Here is a 17,379-nt window from a genome sequence, read left to right on the forward strand (position 1 = left end):
GAGAGTAATTTGGTATTAAACCACTGGTGCTTCGTGCCGAGGGGGTCCGCTGGAGATGGAGCTGTGCCTGCAGGGCTGGCCACAGCAGAGGTCCCCAGCCTGCCTGTCACCCTGGGACCCCGAGCAGGGAAGGACCCTGGGGCAGCGACGGGAGGTGACATAGGGTGACAAAGGGGCACTGCGAGCTCGTCTGTGCCTCTGTGTCACAGTGGGACCCCCAACGCCACACTGGCACCGCCAGCGCCGTTTCACCATCCCCGGGGGCGCGGTGCCGCCGCCGCCGCCAACACAGCTCCCCGTTCCCAGGGGTCGTTTGCCGCTGAAGGGGTGCAGGACATCCCGGGGCTGCTGCGGAGGCAGACCCGCCGGTTCCCCCCGCCCCGGGACAATCCTGTCCCAGCCCCGCCGGCCGCTCCCCCCCCCCTCCCAGCGCACCGACAGCCGCGCAGCCGCCGGCCCTCGCACTCCGCAGGCGCGGCCGGGCCGGGCCGCCCCGCCGGGGCGCGGGGGGGGCGGGACGGCAGCGGCGGCCCGTGGGGCGACAGAGCGGCGGGGCGGGCGGCAGCGCTAGGACCGCGGCGGCCGCCGGGCTCGCCGGCAGACGGACAGACGGACAGGCGCGCACGCAGCGCCGCGCAGAGAGGCGGCGGGGCATGGGGAAGCGCGGCCGACCGCGGAGGGAGCCGCGGGGTGCGGGGGCGGCCGGCGGGGCCCGGTGCCCCCTCGGGGACATCTGCAACACGAGCCCCGCGGCGGGCATGGACACCTTCCTCTACAACGTGCAGGTGCTGCTGGAGGCCGCCAGCTACCTGGAGCGGATCGAGAAGGAGAATAAAAGTAAGTGTGGGCTTGTGGCCGTGCGTGTGCGTGACCGGCGGGGGGGTGAAGGGGGAAGAAGAAAAATAAGCCAAACTTTTGGCTGGCTGCAGGGGCCGGGGATACAGTGACAAAGGGCGCCGGGCCCGGCCTGCACCCCCGCGGCGGAGGCACGCGTGGGGGTCCCCCATCCCCCGGCGACCGAGGAGGCCAGGCCCGGGGGAAAGTTTGGGATGGAGAGCGGAGCGGGACGGGGGGTGTCGGGGGAGCGCATCTCCGCTTCTCAGGGAGGGCGGCTTGGCCGGGAGGGGGGCACGGAGCGGGGCCGGGGCCCCGCGCGGAGCCGGAGCGGCGGGGGAGGAGGCGGTGACACGTCCCCGCTCCCCCCGCCAGGGCATGGGCAGAGTCACGTAGGCAAGCGGCAGCACTCGCCAGGTAGCCGGCGGGGAGGAGAGGTCAGGGCAGGGTAGGGCAGGGTGAGCGCCCGGTGCGGGGCGGCGGCCAGTCGCACCGCTGGCCTCCTGGTCCGCGGGCGCGGAGGGTGCGCGTAGCCTGCGCCTTTCTCCTGCGGAGTGTTCTCCCGAGCGGAGCGCAGGCTGCGGGGGACGGCGGCACCGTAGGGAACTAACGTGTTTGGAACAAAGGGGCCGCCGTGCCCCCCGCGGCGGTGCGCGCCCGCGGAGCCCCACGCGCGGAGCGGACACCCGCGGCGCTGCGCCCGCTGAGGCCCCGCCCCTGCGGCCACATGGTTCGCACATGGAGGCAGCTCGCCGCTCTCATTGGCTGTGTCGTCCCGAGGGGCGGGGCCGAGCGCCCCTTTCCGCCAATGCGCGGCGCCGGGGTCCCCCGTGTGACGTCACGCGTTGCCGAGCGGGGCGCGGAGCGGCGCGGGGGGGGGCGCGAGGCCCGTTGTGAGTGCGGGGGACGAGGCCGGGGGCGCCGGTGCCGCTGTGTCCCTGGGGGGTGTCACATGCGAACGTCGCCGGGAGCCCCGGGATCACTCCCCCACCGGCGCTTTGCCTTTGTTTTCCTCGGGTTTCTCCGTTATTCTCTTTCTTAAGTCTTTATTTTGATTTCAGTTTCTTTTTAATTTTTTCCCTTTTTTTTTTCTCGCTTATTTTCCCTCTTCCCTCAGGCTTCCCTTTTCCCTCTTTTCTTTTTAATGGTGCGTGTGCAGCTTTCTCGCTGCGTTTTCTTTTTCATTTAACTTTACAAAAGGCTCAGCGAGTCTCTCATCACGCATCTCCATCACACTGTCACCCCCTCCTTGCCGCTCATCCCCATATGGCAGCTATAGGTCCCACGCGGGTGACGCTATAGGGTGCCCTGGCTCTGCAGGGACAGCTGTATGCACGCAGGCTCCCAGGGAAGGGGATACCACTGCGGAGAAGCTGCTCTGCTGCTAAAGCCGCGGTGGTGATGGGCCAAAAGCCATTGTTTTCTGCTTGTCCAGAACAAATCCTGGCTGCTTTTCTGTTTTCGAAAGTTGAATCAACGTTGAGGTGTTTGTTTTGTGGGTTTGTTTTTTTTCTTTTTCTCACGTGCTAATTGCTGTTTCGTAATGAATCTGCAAAGCCGTGCGTCTGAGGAGCTGAGCAGCACCGCGGCTGGCGGCTGCGAGCAGGAAAATGACAGGAGTTACCAGCAAAAATGGGGTTTGCATGTGAAGGCAGCAGCACTGCTGCTTTGGAAATCAAGTGTGAGACCGCTGGGGTTTTTTTGTTTATTTTAAGAGTGCTCATGTCTTGAAGGGGAACTGTCAATTTTTTTTTTTTTTTCAGGGCAGGGATGGGAATAGAATTGTTCTTGCCATTGAGGTGGATAGTACCTGATCTCATCTCCGTTTAAAAATGCATCACTTTATGTGGTTCCTTGTTTGGAACTGGAAAAAGAGCAGGACAGGAGGATACTGGGTTTTTATTGCTAAATTTTGAAAGGAGCTGTTTGCATCCAAACTGTTTGCATTCCTGAGCACTTGTTCTCACTAAAGCTTTCACTAAAAATCATCATGATCATAGTACTGAAAATCCTCGCTTTTGTGAGCCGATTCTGCAAAACCTTTCAGTGTTTTAATTTGCAATCAGGACATTTGAGCTTGAAAGGTCCCATTTAACTAAAAGCTCAACTATTGAACGTGCTGTTTGGAACGTGTCTGTCGTAAACCAGGCAGCTTTTACGTGTTGCTCCCAAACAAAGAAAAATGCTGCTGGGATTGGAAAACAATCTCTGAGCGTTGCGGGCCCTCTCTAAACTAAGGAAGAGCCACAGAAGCAGGAGGATTATATCCTAATGTATATACATGGTTTTACCGGGAAGAGATTTGCATGCAGAGCTCAGGTTATTGTACCAAGAGGATTCTATACCCTTTCATCTGCCAGTGCAGGAGCCATTGCTCAGTGCATCCCGTGCTGGTGGCCTGGCAGAGACCTTGGTAATGGCTGGGTACCCCTCATTACTGTCTCTGACCTGGCAATTAGCAATAACAGAGGAGACCAGAGCAAAAAAAAAGTTTGGCGACAGAGACTGCAGCCAAACTGGGTTGTGGGCAGAGCCGGTGCTCAGCTGCTTCCTGCAGGATGCCCAGGTGGTTTGGCCGCAGTGTTACCGGGGCTGTGACAAGTTATTTTGGTGTTCCTCCCATCAGGAAGGTGGCTGAGTCACAGCCCCGTTGTGCTGGGTGCTGAACACGTAGGGGAATGACTGTGCCCTGCCTCAAGGAAACAGTCTTAAAAAAAACAGAGGTGACAGGTAGGTGTTTGTCTCCTCCTGGCCAGGACGGGGGATGGGATGGGGCTGGGTGAAGCCCCGGGAGGCTGGCTGGCATCAGCATCACAGCTTGGGGGAAGCCAAGGGGTTTCGGGAGCCAAAGGCAGGAGTTTAAGGCAGGGCTATTACAGATGGGGTGAGTTCAAGTTGTTTTCTTAGTAGTTTTGTAGAGTTTCTGATAAAACACTTTCGTTCTTCCAAGCCTTTGGTGGCTGTACCAGGTTATTCACCTTTTTAAAACACTGTCCCTAGCAGAACTGGATGCTGTTTAGTGAGGGCACCCCATGTGAGGTGAGGCAACCCTGTCTCTTGTGGGTCTAAAGGCTTTGATAGTCCAGAGTGTGCATGTCACACCTTCTGGTGGTAGAGAAGCAGCCAGGAGGCCCTTTTCAGCCCCCGAAATGTACCAGTTTCCCACCTCTGCTTTCTGGTCAGTGGTGTAACATGAGTGGTGGAGCCTTCCATGTCTAGGGCAAGACTTTCAGTTAAGGCAGGAGTTTCCTGGCTGCTTGGTGCTTAGGGAGAAATAAGCAGATAATTTTTTTTTACATTTATAGGTCCCACATCCCATCACTGTGGACATGAATAGTAACCGAGGGGCCATGGGTTGGCTGGATGGTGTGGAAATAGAACAACAGGGCTGAGAGCCACAGAGGAGAGTAGGATGTAGCGTCAGGGCTATGACAGTGGGACACTGTGCTTTGGGAGTGACCTGTCTGCACCAGCAGTGAAACCGCCCTTGTAGTATTCACTCAACTTTAAAAAATATTGGAATAAAATTATCTGTATTACAGTACGGTGACAAGGGAGACTAGAGTCCTGTTACCAGACTGCTCGGGTAAACTGAAGCATTTTAGCTACTGAAATATGACTGAATTGTTTTTCCAGTTGATCCTCTGGAAATGAGTAATAGTGCTGCCTGCCTGCTTGCTGCAGTTCTCATGGTGAGACCACGAAACCCAATCCCAACACACCTTGCTAACTGACATGTACAGGTTTCCAAATGACCTGTTTCTAGAAATTTAAGCTTGGTATCTAAGGAATAGAAACGTCGCATGAAAAAAATTACAGTGGCTGTTTTCAAAAATGGAATTTGTGCTGAGGGCAGCTCTGTTGGTGTATCTGTAACCCCTGCAAATGCCACTTCATGGATAAGCATGGCTGGAAATCTGTAGCAACTGAAATGTTGGAGTTTGGAAGACATTATTAGAGGGACCTGGAGTGAACTCAGCTGAGGTTTAGTATATGCCAGGCATCCTCTTTGTCTGTGTGGACTCATGCTTTTGTCAGTAGGAGTTGCGTAAACACATGCTGAATTCTTCGGATATGATGACTTATCTGTAATAGACATGGTATGTAACATATACTGATCTCAGTGCAGATACAGAGCTATGTTGCCATATCCTCTTCTAAAAGCATGAAGACACGCAAGCCACTGCAACAGTGGTGTCCTTACTCACAAGTCTAGTAGAGGTGGGCATGCACGGGACAGTGGACTTTGGCCCCTTACAGAAGATAGCTAGATCTTCTTTGGAGCCTCACTTTTAAGTGCTGGATATGTTTATTGACCTTCTGACCAGGAATTACAAATACGTGACCTTAGATTTGTCCTTTGCTCCTGAATAATCCTGTCTGAAGGAGAGGAAAGCTGAACCCTGAGGGCGAGTAAATAGTATCTTCATCACATGGCTCCTTTGATTGTTTATGCACTGTTTGGGGTCTTTTTTGACAAGCCAAAGTAAAGATGTATCAGAAACCTATAGCTAGCGGAGGGCAGAAGGAGACAAGACTGCCTCCCATCTGCGTGCAGAGCTCCCATTGAATCAATGAGAGCTGAACACATGGCTCAAGGTCAGCATAGATGGTCTTGGATCTTACAGTGATGTATGGAGCAGCAGCAGACTCATTTATTTATATATTTTTCATCCAATTCACAATAAACCCTTTAATTCCTCCTGGTTCGTGACCTGGCCACAGTGATTCATGTGTTAGCCACTTCCAGGTTGGGTTATTTTGACTCACGCTGTTTGGACCTCAGCATGAAGTTCAGAAGGAAGCCACAGCAGCAGAAATGATAGGGCAGAGGTGAAACGGTGGGACTGTGCCAGAAGAGCCACTGAGAACCGATCACATCCCTTGTCAGCAGAGCATCCCAAGGGCTGGCAGGGAAGTGCCATCTGCCTTTGTCTGAAGGCTCCTACCTTCTTCTTATTTAGCTGAAGGACCCTGTATATGATGTATTTTTTTTTCTTACAGGAGTTCCTCTTACTTCATTTTACAGCTGCATCAGTCAAGTGACTTAACCAAAATTGCAGAGTAAGTCACTGACTCAGAATAAACTGGGGCACAGCACGGGTCTGAAAACACAGCAACACGTCTCCCAGAGGAAAGGAGCAAGTAGCCCAGAGAGCTGGGAGACCTGTGGCTTTTATCTTACTGATTGACACAACGTGGTCTTTGAATCAGAGTGAGGTATACAGCATGTGCTTTATTCCTGTTCAAACTGTTGGATGTCCAGGTGGTTTGGCTCTGAGAAATGTCTGTCCTCACTCGTGGATGGGTTCCAGGCACCAGTGGGAGTGCTGAAAGGGATTATCTGATGCCTTGTGAAAGATTGAGGCTCCCGGATGAGAAATGAGGCCACGTCCTACACGTGGTGTAGGTCCCTTACTGCAGGTACTGCAAGCATTGGAAGGGTGTTGAGTAGGTGGGACGGGATGTTCTCCAGCCCGCTGCTGTGAGTCCTCGGATGCTGAGCTGCTACAGTCATGAGTACAAGAATAGAGACCTGGTTATTACAGCATGTGCTGACAGGTGGGATATTCAGGTATGGCAGAGATGTTATTTCTCCAGCTAGAAAAATGGGATTTTTTTTATGGATCTGCTGTCCCCAAAAATTTGGAGAATCAGTGAATCTTCTCACTGCTTTGAGAGCAGCAGAGAATGATTCCCACTGGGGATCTCTGTTCATTCCTTGGTTGCAGAAATGTTAAGTGTCAAGGCTTTGAAAACAATATTAAAAATTTGCAGGGTTTGTATGAAGGTGGGCAAAGGAAGCTGTTACAACTGTTGCTGTCTTGTTTCTCCCAGAGGTTACAAAGAGTTGGGGATAGAAGGATTTTAGAAAAAGCCAAAGACAGGGTGGAAAACTAGGCAGTCTAGCCAAAGGGTTTGCCCTTACTGAGAGTAACTTCCACGTTGCAAAGCATTGTGTTATTTCTAAGCCTTGTGTTAAAAGCTAAGGGTTGGGCATCTTGATTCGTGAGCTGTGTTCCTGTTCCACCTCTAGCTCAGGGTGTGTCTTCTTGAGGACAATTATGCTGCTTACACCTCAGTTTCCCGTCCTGCAGAGTGGAAGGAAAAGAGCTAAAGTCTTTGCAGGTTTGAGAATGTCAAAACATTACTTTCTGGAAAGCTCTTAGAAGATTTCCCTGATGGAAGATGCTAGTTTAATGCAAGTGATGGTGGTGTTGGTAAAAACCAGACCACATCTGTTCTACTTGATTAAAATAGTAGAGCAGCATTTCAGATGTAAATATTAATTGATTTCTGCACTGCAGATTTCTTCTTGGATATTTAAATTGTTGCTAAGGAGGAGGGAAAGGCTATCAGGGAGATTAACAAATCCATTATTAAGGCTGGAAATGGAGGGCTGCCGAAGTGCCATTTAATAAAATGTAAAAAGCCCCTTTCTAAAGGGCGAAGCAGCAGAACACACAATGAAAGTGAATCACAGCTGCCAGAAGGGATGCCAAGCAGCAAGCACTTATAATCAGAAAACTGTACTTACTGATCATTCAGAGCTACTAAATTAAATGATCTCATTCTCCCCTAAAATACTATTCCCTTAGCCCCTCACTAGCATTGCCTGTGGGTTGCTCAACTACATTTTAAGTGTGACTTTGGGGTTTTTGGTCAGCAGTTGAGCAGCATCGGGCTTCTTTGTGCCACTTTCTACCCACTTTTGTTTCTGTCACATACAACTCTGGCAGTTTGCAGGCTGACCTGCCCACACGAGCACTTGGGATGGCAGCTGAGAGATTTTGCAGATCTGCTGTGTCTCCACGGTTGGCTTTGCCTGCCTCTTCGGGGCTTCTTCTTTGGGAAGATGTCCCACAGATTGCTCTCAAATTTGTCTTTGTTTCACACAGTTGTTTGTTTGTGTTTTTTTTTTTTTTTTTTTTCTTCTAATTGTATATTGTTTGCTTCAGAAACAAAGACTTGGAAGCTGAGTGGCTTTGTAAACGGAAGAGCTGATCTTGCCGTTACTTCATTCCAATGCTGATTTAATGCACCGTGTGTATCAGTGTCCTCCTCCTTCATACCTTCTTACTTTGCATCTTAAACTTTAGCTTCAGGAGGCTGACACTGATATGCTCCTGAAGTGTGCCCCCTCATTTTCCAGCAATGGCTTTCCCTATTTAATCCCTAGGGTGACACCGCATATCTCTGAATGTGCCATCAGAAAAGCTAGTGGTGGTGAATGCTGATGAGAACCTGTCTTGTGCTGATTTTGAGGCTTCATCATGTTTTTATTTTTTGGGAGGGGGTTGTGGTGTTGTTGGGTGTTTGTTTGTTGTAATGTTTAGTATTGCTAATCCCAAGAGGCACATGGCTCCCTGGTTTTGGCAGCGGGTTAGAGGAAACACAGAGCCCAGAAAAGCTCTTGCATTAGCCCCGCTGTTGCAGAGTGGTTTGTGCACCTGTGTCCTTTTCCTTTTGTGAGTAATCCAAGATCATATAAATACTCCCTAAGACTGCTCAAATATGAAACTTTCTGTGTGCTTTCAATAATCTGCTCTATTGGCAGTTTCCAGAATAGAAAAAAAAAAAAAAAGAGGTAAGGAGAGAGGTAATACTTCCTTCCCTGAGTTCTCCCCCAGACAAACATCAAGTTTCACGGTGCACGTGAATCAAGGCTGTGCTGCCTGAGCGAGGGCTGGGGCTCGCTTTTCCCCCGAGCAGGATGAGGGAGGTACGTCCCTGAAGGTGCCCCAGCTTCCTCTATTCTTCAACTGTCCCATCTTAAGAGAAACAAAACAAATCAACCCTTCGAGATTCGGAGATGAGAAGGGCAGTGTAAGAACTGAACACTGGTAATATTTTTACCTCCATCAGCTGCAAGCAGCAGTTTTCTGAGGAAACCTCAGAAATAGTGATTCAGCAACAAGTGTTTAAAGAAGAGTTAGCGACCCTAAATCCACTTTTTTGTCAGGCCAAGTTGAGTGCTGCCAACTCTTGCAACTTCATCACGAGTCTCCTGATACCCTGTGCTTTGTTTAAAGCTCTTGTTGCCAGACACAAGCCATTAATTTAGAATCTTAGGTTTTTTTTGCTTATTTGTTATGTTGTTTTTTGTTGTTGTTTTTGTGGGGGTTGGTTTTTGTTTTGTGTGGTTTTGTTTGTTTGTTTGTTTGTTTGTTTCTAGAGGTACTGTTCCAGCTGCCATTCTGATGGAAGGATGCTTGAAAATGTAACGAGCCACAGCCTAAAGGTTCAGACCCACAAAACACAACCCCAATTAGAGCTAAAGAACAATGCTTGGAGGGTTTCTAAGTCAATATCAGTTTGAGATTCTGATTTTTACCCTGGGCCTTCTGCTTCTGAGTGTTCTCTGATTGTTCCCTTTATGAGTGTAGATCTAGTATGTTAGAGACTGGTATCATACTAACCATTTTCTTAAGCGTCATTCCAGCAAATGTTAAAGTAGCTGGCAAAATTCAGTCACAGAAGCGATCATGAGAGTTTGTGCCTGTATGAAAATCAGGGTGTAAATACATTATTAAGATGCTGAGAACAGCGATCGGACTGCAAGGTGTAGGTGTGACGGTATTTATTAAAATGTTGGGTTGGTCACTGTTGTTACTTGTTTACGTGTTTCTTCAAATATACAAAATGGGACAGAGTGAGATTGTGATCTGTGGCATCTTTTGTCTGTGACCTCGAGTGACTGTGCGCGCATTAAAAAATGGGTCTTGCACCTCTGGCTCCCGTGAGAAACACGGGACCCGTCGCTCCAGGTGTGGCTTCCCAGAGCCTGGCACTTTGTCTTTAGTTAAATCTCCACCGGTGAGATGTGGAAAGCTCCGACCCTGTGGCTGCAGCTTTTTTTGTAGCCTTTGCTTTTTTCTTGTCACAGTTTCACATGCGGAAAGCCCTGGTGTTTGCAAGGGGAGGGACGAAGCCGCTGTAGGTCCCTCCCGGGCGATGTGTCTCACCAGTGGTGTGCCGGTGGAGCGCGGAGCTCAGGCCTGCGGGCTGAGGTGCTGCCCGCGGTGTCCGCCCCAGCCCGCGGTGTCCCGGTGGCAGCCGTGCCCGCTCACGGCCCCACCATTTACCGCGGGGCCTGCGGGCTGTGAGCGCCGCCGGGAACTACATTTCCCAGGCAGCCGCGCGCCGCGCCCCGCCCCGCCCCTCCCGTGAGCGCCGGGCAGAGGTAAACAAAGTGCTGCGAGGCGGCGGGGGCGGGGCGGGCTGCGCTGAGGGGCCGGTCTCGGTCCCGCCGCGGGCCTGCGGGGGCTGGGTCCTGTCAGGGCTGAAGTGGGGGGTAAATCCGGGCCGGAGCGGGGGCTGTGGGTGGGTGGGGGGCAGCGGGGTCAGGAACAGCTCTCGCCTCGCTGCCTCCCCCGGGGGGAGGATCCCGGCCCCGCTGCTTCCTCCGGCATTTCCTCGTGTGTTCCCTCGCCGCCTCCGTGCGTCCGCCCCTCGCCCTCCCAGGGGAGCCGCCCCCCCCGGGACGAGAGGGCTGCCGGTGTGCGGAGGCCCGGGGACTGGGGAGAGACGGCGATCCCTCGCTCCTCCCCCCCGCAGCCGCCCCCGTTTCCAGCGGGGGAGCTGGGAGCGTGGGGGCGGAGGGGGGCCCGGGGCTGCGGAGTCCCCTGGCAGCCGGCCCGGGGGCCATGGAGCAGGTCCAGATGATCAACATCCAGCGGCTGCTGGAGGCGGCCGAGTATCTGGAGCGAAGGGAGAGAGGTAATGGGGGGAGGAGGGTGCGGGGGCAACAGCCCCGCGTGGGGGCAGAAATCCCCGCGGAGGGGTCAGAGCGGCTGTGGGGAAGGGGATGGGAGTGAGGGTGGGCTGGGGGTGAATCCTGGAACAGTGAGGGGTTTGCTGAGGGATAGGGCTGACAGGTCCTCCCCGAGGTGGTGGCTGAGGTGGGAGGTTTTTGCAGAGAGGGGGAGATAGAGGCGAGTGCGATTTCTGGAAGGAAAAGTGGGGTTTGGTGTGAAAGTTTTGCCACGGGGCAGGAAGGATGGTGGTGGGTGGCTCTGGCTTTGCAGAGACGTCAGTGGCACAGTGAAATGTGCCTGGCTGGTTTGCCCGGTTCAGGGAGCTTGGACAGGAGGAGACAAAGCGCTCTCTGGGCTGTCGTGTTTTCTTTGATGTTTTCAGGTGTTTGAGTGGTGATGTTGTCCTTCCTCCAAGGTTGGCAGAGCCTTTACACTCCCCTTCCTCTCTTTTCTCCACCTCCCAGTCCACTTCCCTCTGAATACATCATCGGTCATTTCCCTGAGCTGTTGTGGTTAAGGGCCTCCCCAGCCAGGCTGTGGGTTAGTGGTGAGGCCTGCCTGCTGACTTCTTGTTTTCTTTTTTTTGTTTGTTTTTCTTAAATGACCTGTTTTGTTTTTTTTTTTTCTTTATTCCCTGCCTGTTGATTCTCATGCAGAGTGCGAACATGGCTACGCCTCGACCTTCCCCTCAGTTCCAAGCCCTGGACTACAAGACCCAAAACCCACGCGGAGGCTGAGCCGGGCAAGGAGACCCAGCGGCAGTGGCAGCAATGCAAGTATTACCAACAGGTATGGCGTCGGCAGGAAAACAGGGAGTGCAGGGCTGGCTGGGATGGTGAGGCTGGAGAGGAAGGCTGGAGACTGAGGAGAAAACCTGTGGGGAAGACAGGAAGAATATGAGCACAGAGGGATTCGGAGCTGGGACATACAAGTACAGTGTCCCTTCTGGATCTGTAGCGCTGAGAGCAGAGGGGACACGGGGGAGCTGTATCTGAAGTGGCACTGCCAGCTGATGCTGTGCCAAGGCTCAGATGCTGCAGAGGGAAGGGGAATAGGGAGATCTGTTCATAGGGTTCAGGGAGGAGGCAGGCAAGAGCTATTACCATTATATACAGCTGATGTCTTTCCGACCCAGAAGTCACTGCTTTTAAGGGATAGCGTGCGTGCAGCCTGAGTGCTTTGGGATTGTAATGACAGGCATGATTTGAAGCAAGGAAATGATGTTTTGAAATGGATCCCCTACAACAAATGGGAGAGAGGGAGATGACTGGCTGATATGTACGTGTTAAAAATTCAACTCAGGAAAATGGAGCTGTCTTTCACTCTGCGTTTCAGGGCAGTGGGATTTCCCTGCTTTCTGATTGCTTAGTAGTTGTAGAACTCTGTTTTTTTGAGACTTCTCTTATTATAAAATGCCATATTTCTTGGTTTCTTAAAAGTAGAAGAGGCAACAGGATCAAGCCTATTTTAATACGTACTGTGGTAGGGTCTGCCTCTCACCTCTTGTTCCTGTTCTTTCTTTTCTTCTGCTCCCTTGTGTAGAATTGTTCAAGACCTTCTTGAGACCTTCTGGGATACAGAAACTTTAGAAACATGAAGTATAATTTTGAAAAGGCAATCGCAAGCTTGCTTTTACTGCAGCAAGGCCTGTGCAATCCATAAAATGGTGGCAGGTGGCTCAGGTGATTAAAGCTTTCTTAAGGCCATTGGGAAGGACCTGTAAAGGCCTAGGGAAAAGGTGCCTTTGCTTGCAGCAATTCTGCTTCGGCAGCATTTGATAATAAAGGTTATTTGAAGTGATGTGAGGACACCTTGCTGTGGGGAAATATTCTTCATCAGGATCAGCATATCCTGAGCTCTTTGTACGCTGCGTGTTTATAGCTGCTTCTCTCCTTCATCCAGCTTCTCCTGATTTCAAGGCAGTTGTAGCCCTTTACTGTTTCCCATGAGCCAAAGTCCCAAATCCCTGTGACTTTGTGTTGGGAAAGGATGGCCAATGCTGAACCGAGTTCTGTGTTTTTCCCCTCTGGGTTTCTCACATACTATTTTTCCATCCCACACCTCTTTCTCTCAAAGGCCTTTGTCATGGCAACCTGCCCTTCTCCAGAGGAGGGCTGGAAGCACATCCCCCTCAGGAGCACCATATCCAGCAGGCTGCAGGCTCGAGAGGGACGCCAAGCAGTCCCTGTCCCTGGAGCCTGGGTGCTCAGCGTGCCCCGCCTACACAGAGCCCCCCAGCACAGCTCTCGGGGAGCACCTTGCTGTGCCAAGACCAGCCCACTGGGCCATTTAGCATGACAGGCTGAATAGGCTGGTGTGGGGTAAAAAACACCGGAGGAGCAGAAAAGGTGCTTTCTAGTTTTATTCAAAACCTTCATTGTACGGGGAATACTGAGAGCAAATTGAATGTGTAGAATGAGAGCGTTACCCAGTGTGTTGCCTCCCCTGCTTGTTTCAGCCTCAGGGAGTGACCAGCGTCAGGTCCGCTTCTGGAAGAAACCAGAGTGGTTCTTCTGGGGAGCTCAGACATTATACCCACAGTTGGAAATGGAAGTTTCTTTCAGCGCAAGTCCCAGCAGCTTGCGCTTGCTGCAGGAGATGGCAGGCCGTCCAGATGGCTGCAGTGCTGGGAAGTGACAACTGTGAAGTTCAGGGTGCCTCCAAATTCACTGCAGTGTGTTTTGTGTGACACCAAGTATAGCATCAGCCTTGTTTAAGGAAGGCTATGTATCATCCCTTCCTGTTAAAATCAAAGGGACAATTCAGTAAGTTCTGTCTAATGGCGTTTGAATGGACTTTGAATTAAATATCAAGCCCTTGATGAGGGACAAAACGTACATTTCATGCGTGAACATGAGATTTTCTAACATTCTTTTGATTTCAAAAGGTTTAATTAGTATAGAGAAATTGCACATTTAGATCTTGTGCAGATCTTGTCATTTAAAAGCCTCCTGTAAAAATGTTTCTCAAGCAGCCTTGGCAAAGCACAGTTGTTTTCTTTTTTCCTTTTCTTTATTTATATACTTTCAGAAATTGACACATGTGCATTGTTGCTGATCTTTACTGAACCCAATAATCCATGATTATGTGGCACAGGGTATTTGCAGAGCCTAGTTGCTCTTTATTTGATAGTTTACATCCAAGTATTTCCCTTCAGCATTTGCAGCCCAGACATGACAGCTATTTCTTCCCAGCAGACTCTGTGCTGTCATGGCACAAACACCCAGAAAGTTCTGAGGAACAGGCAGCCCAACTCTGGATGGCAATGCTGAAGCAAATCTTATTCTTAAAGAACTATGATAGTCTCCCAGAATATATTTTTTCTACTTTAAACGGGTGTGCAGATAAGAGGGAAAACATTGCTGCTTTATTTGTAATTTACATGATGCATTTTTAAAGGAGGATGTTTTGGCTCACATTCTGTCTTCCTTGGTTTGTCTCACTTGTGCAACCGAGAGCATGCAGGGTGCTGCAGAGGGGTTCTGCAATCCTCAGGATATTATCTATATGTGTGTGTAGTGATTTGCGTGGGTATTTTAAAGATACAGTATTGCATGCTGTAATTTAAAACCTGAAAATATTTCAGAATATGCGGTCTTGCTTTAGTCATGCAAAAGTATATGGAGGATCACAGTCATTGTGACCTGGAGCTCGTAATAAACAAGGGAAACTTTGAAAAAAATCCCATTTAACACATAGCTAAAAGTAAAAAAAACAAGCAAATCAATTAGCCAACCCATATTAAATTAGAATTTAATTTTGCCTCTTTTTTTTTAAATTTACTCTTGGCCAAAGTGTCTCCTGGTTTTGAGACTGGGGTGAAACACTAGCAGAGATTTATTGTAACATGCAGTATCACTTATTTAATGTTTACTCCTTCTGAAGACATTTCTGGTACAGAAGCTGAGTTCTAAAAACTTGCTAGAGAAGTGAAGTAGTCCGTGCTGGGAGTACAGTTCTGTGAGTACAGTAACTTGCATTCAGTGTCACTGGAAACTGCTCTTACAGACCCTACATTTGCAGTTCTGAATAGACCCAGATATTTGAAAGGTTCATTATAGTTAGTTAAGATTAGATTGGTTTGATATTTATACATTTTGGAAAATAATTGAGAAGACTTCTTAATCAATTTAAATTGTGTCAGCAGGAAATAAAATAAACAGCAGGGATGCTAAATGATTCCCCTCCCCCTCCCCCCCCCCCCAATAATACAATCCGTTTAATGAAGTTAAGATTTATAATGGTATCTGAAATTACATTACAATATTGTCATTTGTGTGTTGGATTTTTTTTTTATTAGACTCTCAGGTGTGTAGAAAAGCCTGTTATTTTTTGGTCTGATCCTGGGGAAATGCCAGGCACCCTCCCAGCAGCTCTAGGAGCTCTGAGCTCTCCTGGGAGGCCCGTGTTAAGGGCACTCAAAGGATCTGTTGCTCAGTTCCATGAGGGAGGGTTTGATCTCTGTCCAGTTTCTTTTTCCTTTAATTTTCCTCTCTTCCTATTATCCTCCCTTGTGTCTGAGGCTGCTTCCCAAGGGTCTTTCAGACATCTACGGTCTGGTAGCAGGTTGACTGCAGAGCTTGGAATCAGCAGCTGTTTTGTGTATGGTAGGGGATTTGTGACATGGTGTCTTGAAAATCTGGGTGTCTGGGTTTCTTTGCTCTTCTGGCTGTTCTGCTGGCAGCTCCTTATTTTCTTGGTTGTTGCGCTCTCCTCTGCCCCATTTGAAACTTTTTTCCACACTTCTGAATCCCATCACTTGGTTTTCTGCTGAATCTTCTCTGTAGCCCTCTACTCTCATAACCTTTAAAGCTGTTTTTTTGAGAGGAGGAATGGGGGCTGTACTATTGAAACCCTCAAGTACTCTTGGCTTTAAGCTTGATTTCCTCACTGTGCCCCTGAGAAAGGATGGGGGTAGGTAGGTGTGCATTAGGTACTTCATGTGCCTCAGGTGATGGCTTCATGTGCCACAGGTTCACGAACGCGGGCGCAGAAGCTAAAAGGATGTGGCATGTGTAGCTGCAAGTCAACCTTGGCTGTCTGGTGCATAAGTAAGCATGATTTACCCGAACAGTGGTGCTGTGCAGTGGTACCTTGCTGTGCAGGGGAGGAGTAGGTGGCTTGGTGAACACTTAAGGACAGTTTTAAATTTATTATATCTTTTCTGTCAGAGGAGGCTCACTGCACCCCCATTACAATGATCACTGAGTACCTGCCAATTTTCAGTCCTTCCTACGGCCTCTGGAGTTAGGACAGTGCAGTAATTCTGATTTTATTGGGGGAGAGGAGGTGCAGGGGGCTGAGTGGTGTGCCTCTCTTGGGTAAGAAATTCCTGAAAGAGTGGATTTCTGTGTCAGCCCGTGATGTTCTGCTTTTCTGCACAAAGCCCCTACCCCTTTCCTCACATCCCAGGGAGCTGGTCTCTGAGGCTTTTTGTTGACGGCTTTGTTGCTTCCCAGCCTCTATCAGTTGTTATTTGTTTCTGGATTGTACTTTATTTATTTGTTTGGGGATTTTTTTTTTTTTTAGCCACTTGCACTCACAGCAGATCACACACTTACTACACAGCCAGTGGGAGCTGAGTTTTGACTTGCTGTGTGTAGGTGGGTTAGAATCTGGTCCTTGTGTAATAAGCTGGGGACAGAGCCTGTGCTTTGTCTCAAGCCTTGTAGTGCCAGGGAGCTCTGTTGATGGCTCAGGATTTCACTCTGTTTCGTACAGTACAAAGCCACATGTGTAATACAGAGAATTTGCTGTGTCATGTTTTGATTTATGCCACATTTTGTTAACCTACAAACAGTGAGATTACTATCTGGAACCTTTGTGCAGCTGTTGAAATTTTGTCAAGAAAGAGTTGGAGGTGGGATCTTGCCTTCCAGTAGAGAGTATATATGAATATCGCAGTTAATTTTCCAAGAAAGAGAAACGTGACAAGACTGAGCTGTTAAGGAATGCTTCTCTATTAGAGATGTTGAAGGGGACTGGCTGGCAGTATTGACTATAGTTAGACTTCTTTTTGAGAAAGCATAATGAAGTTTTGAGTGTTAGACTGAGAGAATGGGTTGCTGGCCCGTGCACGAGAGGCGAATCACCCTGTGTTAAAATCCCACTTTCTTCTCTAGGTTTGTACTGGAATACAGTTGATCAGAGCAGGTTGGCAGATAGGGCTGTACTCAAATAACTCTGTTTGGACCCAGTACATCCCATCTGCCTGCTTGATGTAATTTGCCCCAATGCAGTCTGCAGGTGTAGACAAACAAGTTGTAGTGATGCTGGACTTCCTGAACCTGCTGGCACTAAGTTGTGCCTTCCCTTGTCTCTACTGATCTACAGCAGAAGCTGAGTTCCTGCCAACGAGTTCGGGGAAAAAAAAAATAGCCCATGTAGGTCTTCTCAGTGGTGGTTGGCTTGCAATACAACTGACAGCTTACCAGGCAAAATACAGAAAGTGAGGGTGAGCCCAGCAAATGGCATGATAAGCATAAACCCCACTCCTTAGTGAGGAATGAGGCCTCCAAAAGCACTGGAGCTGACAGGTCCCATGGGGTAAACTGCTGTGTTCCCCTTTGTCACCCAAGTTTATTTTATAGCTCTCCAAGTGGGATGATCCTGCAGAGCTGCAGTTCCTGCTTTCCTTTGTGTATTAATAATATAGCCATGCAGTGGGAGATCCATGTGACAGGGAGTCTATGCAGAAACCCATGATTCTGGGCTGGATTTATACTTCAATACCTTCAGTAGGTGTAAAACGTAAATTTGTAGTCTGTTTAGACTGTCCAGGTTGTGC

At 49.8% G+C, this 17,379-nt stretch overlaps 1 protein-coding gene across 2 annotated transcripts in view; it reads left to right on the top strand.

Moving 5' to 3' along the window:
* Positions 1-523: 523 nt before the first annotated feature.
* MXI1 (MAX interactor 1, dimerization protein) overlaps positions 524-17,379 on the top strand; it is a 56,248-nt gene continuing 39,392 nt past the window's right edge. The window contains exons 1-2 of one of the 2 annotated variants that reach the window (XM_082053269.1): positions 524-837; positions 11,249-11,381. In XM_082053269.1, the coding sequence (XP_081909395.1) occupies positions 654-837; positions 11,249-11,381 (317 nt within the window). In that variant the 5' untranslated portion in view covers positions 524-653. Of the gene's footprint in view, positions 838-10,133; positions 10,555-11,248; positions 11,382-17,379 lie in introns of those variants that run through there. The other variant, XM_082053270.1, reaches the window with a different exon arrangement.

Source organism: Streptopelia decaocto (genome assembly GCF_964273445.1).
Source record: "Streptopelia decaocto genome assembly, chromosome: 5".
Classification (NCBI taxonomy): Eukaryota; Metazoa; Chordata; class Aves; order Columbiformes; family Columbidae; genus Streptopelia; species Streptopelia decaocto.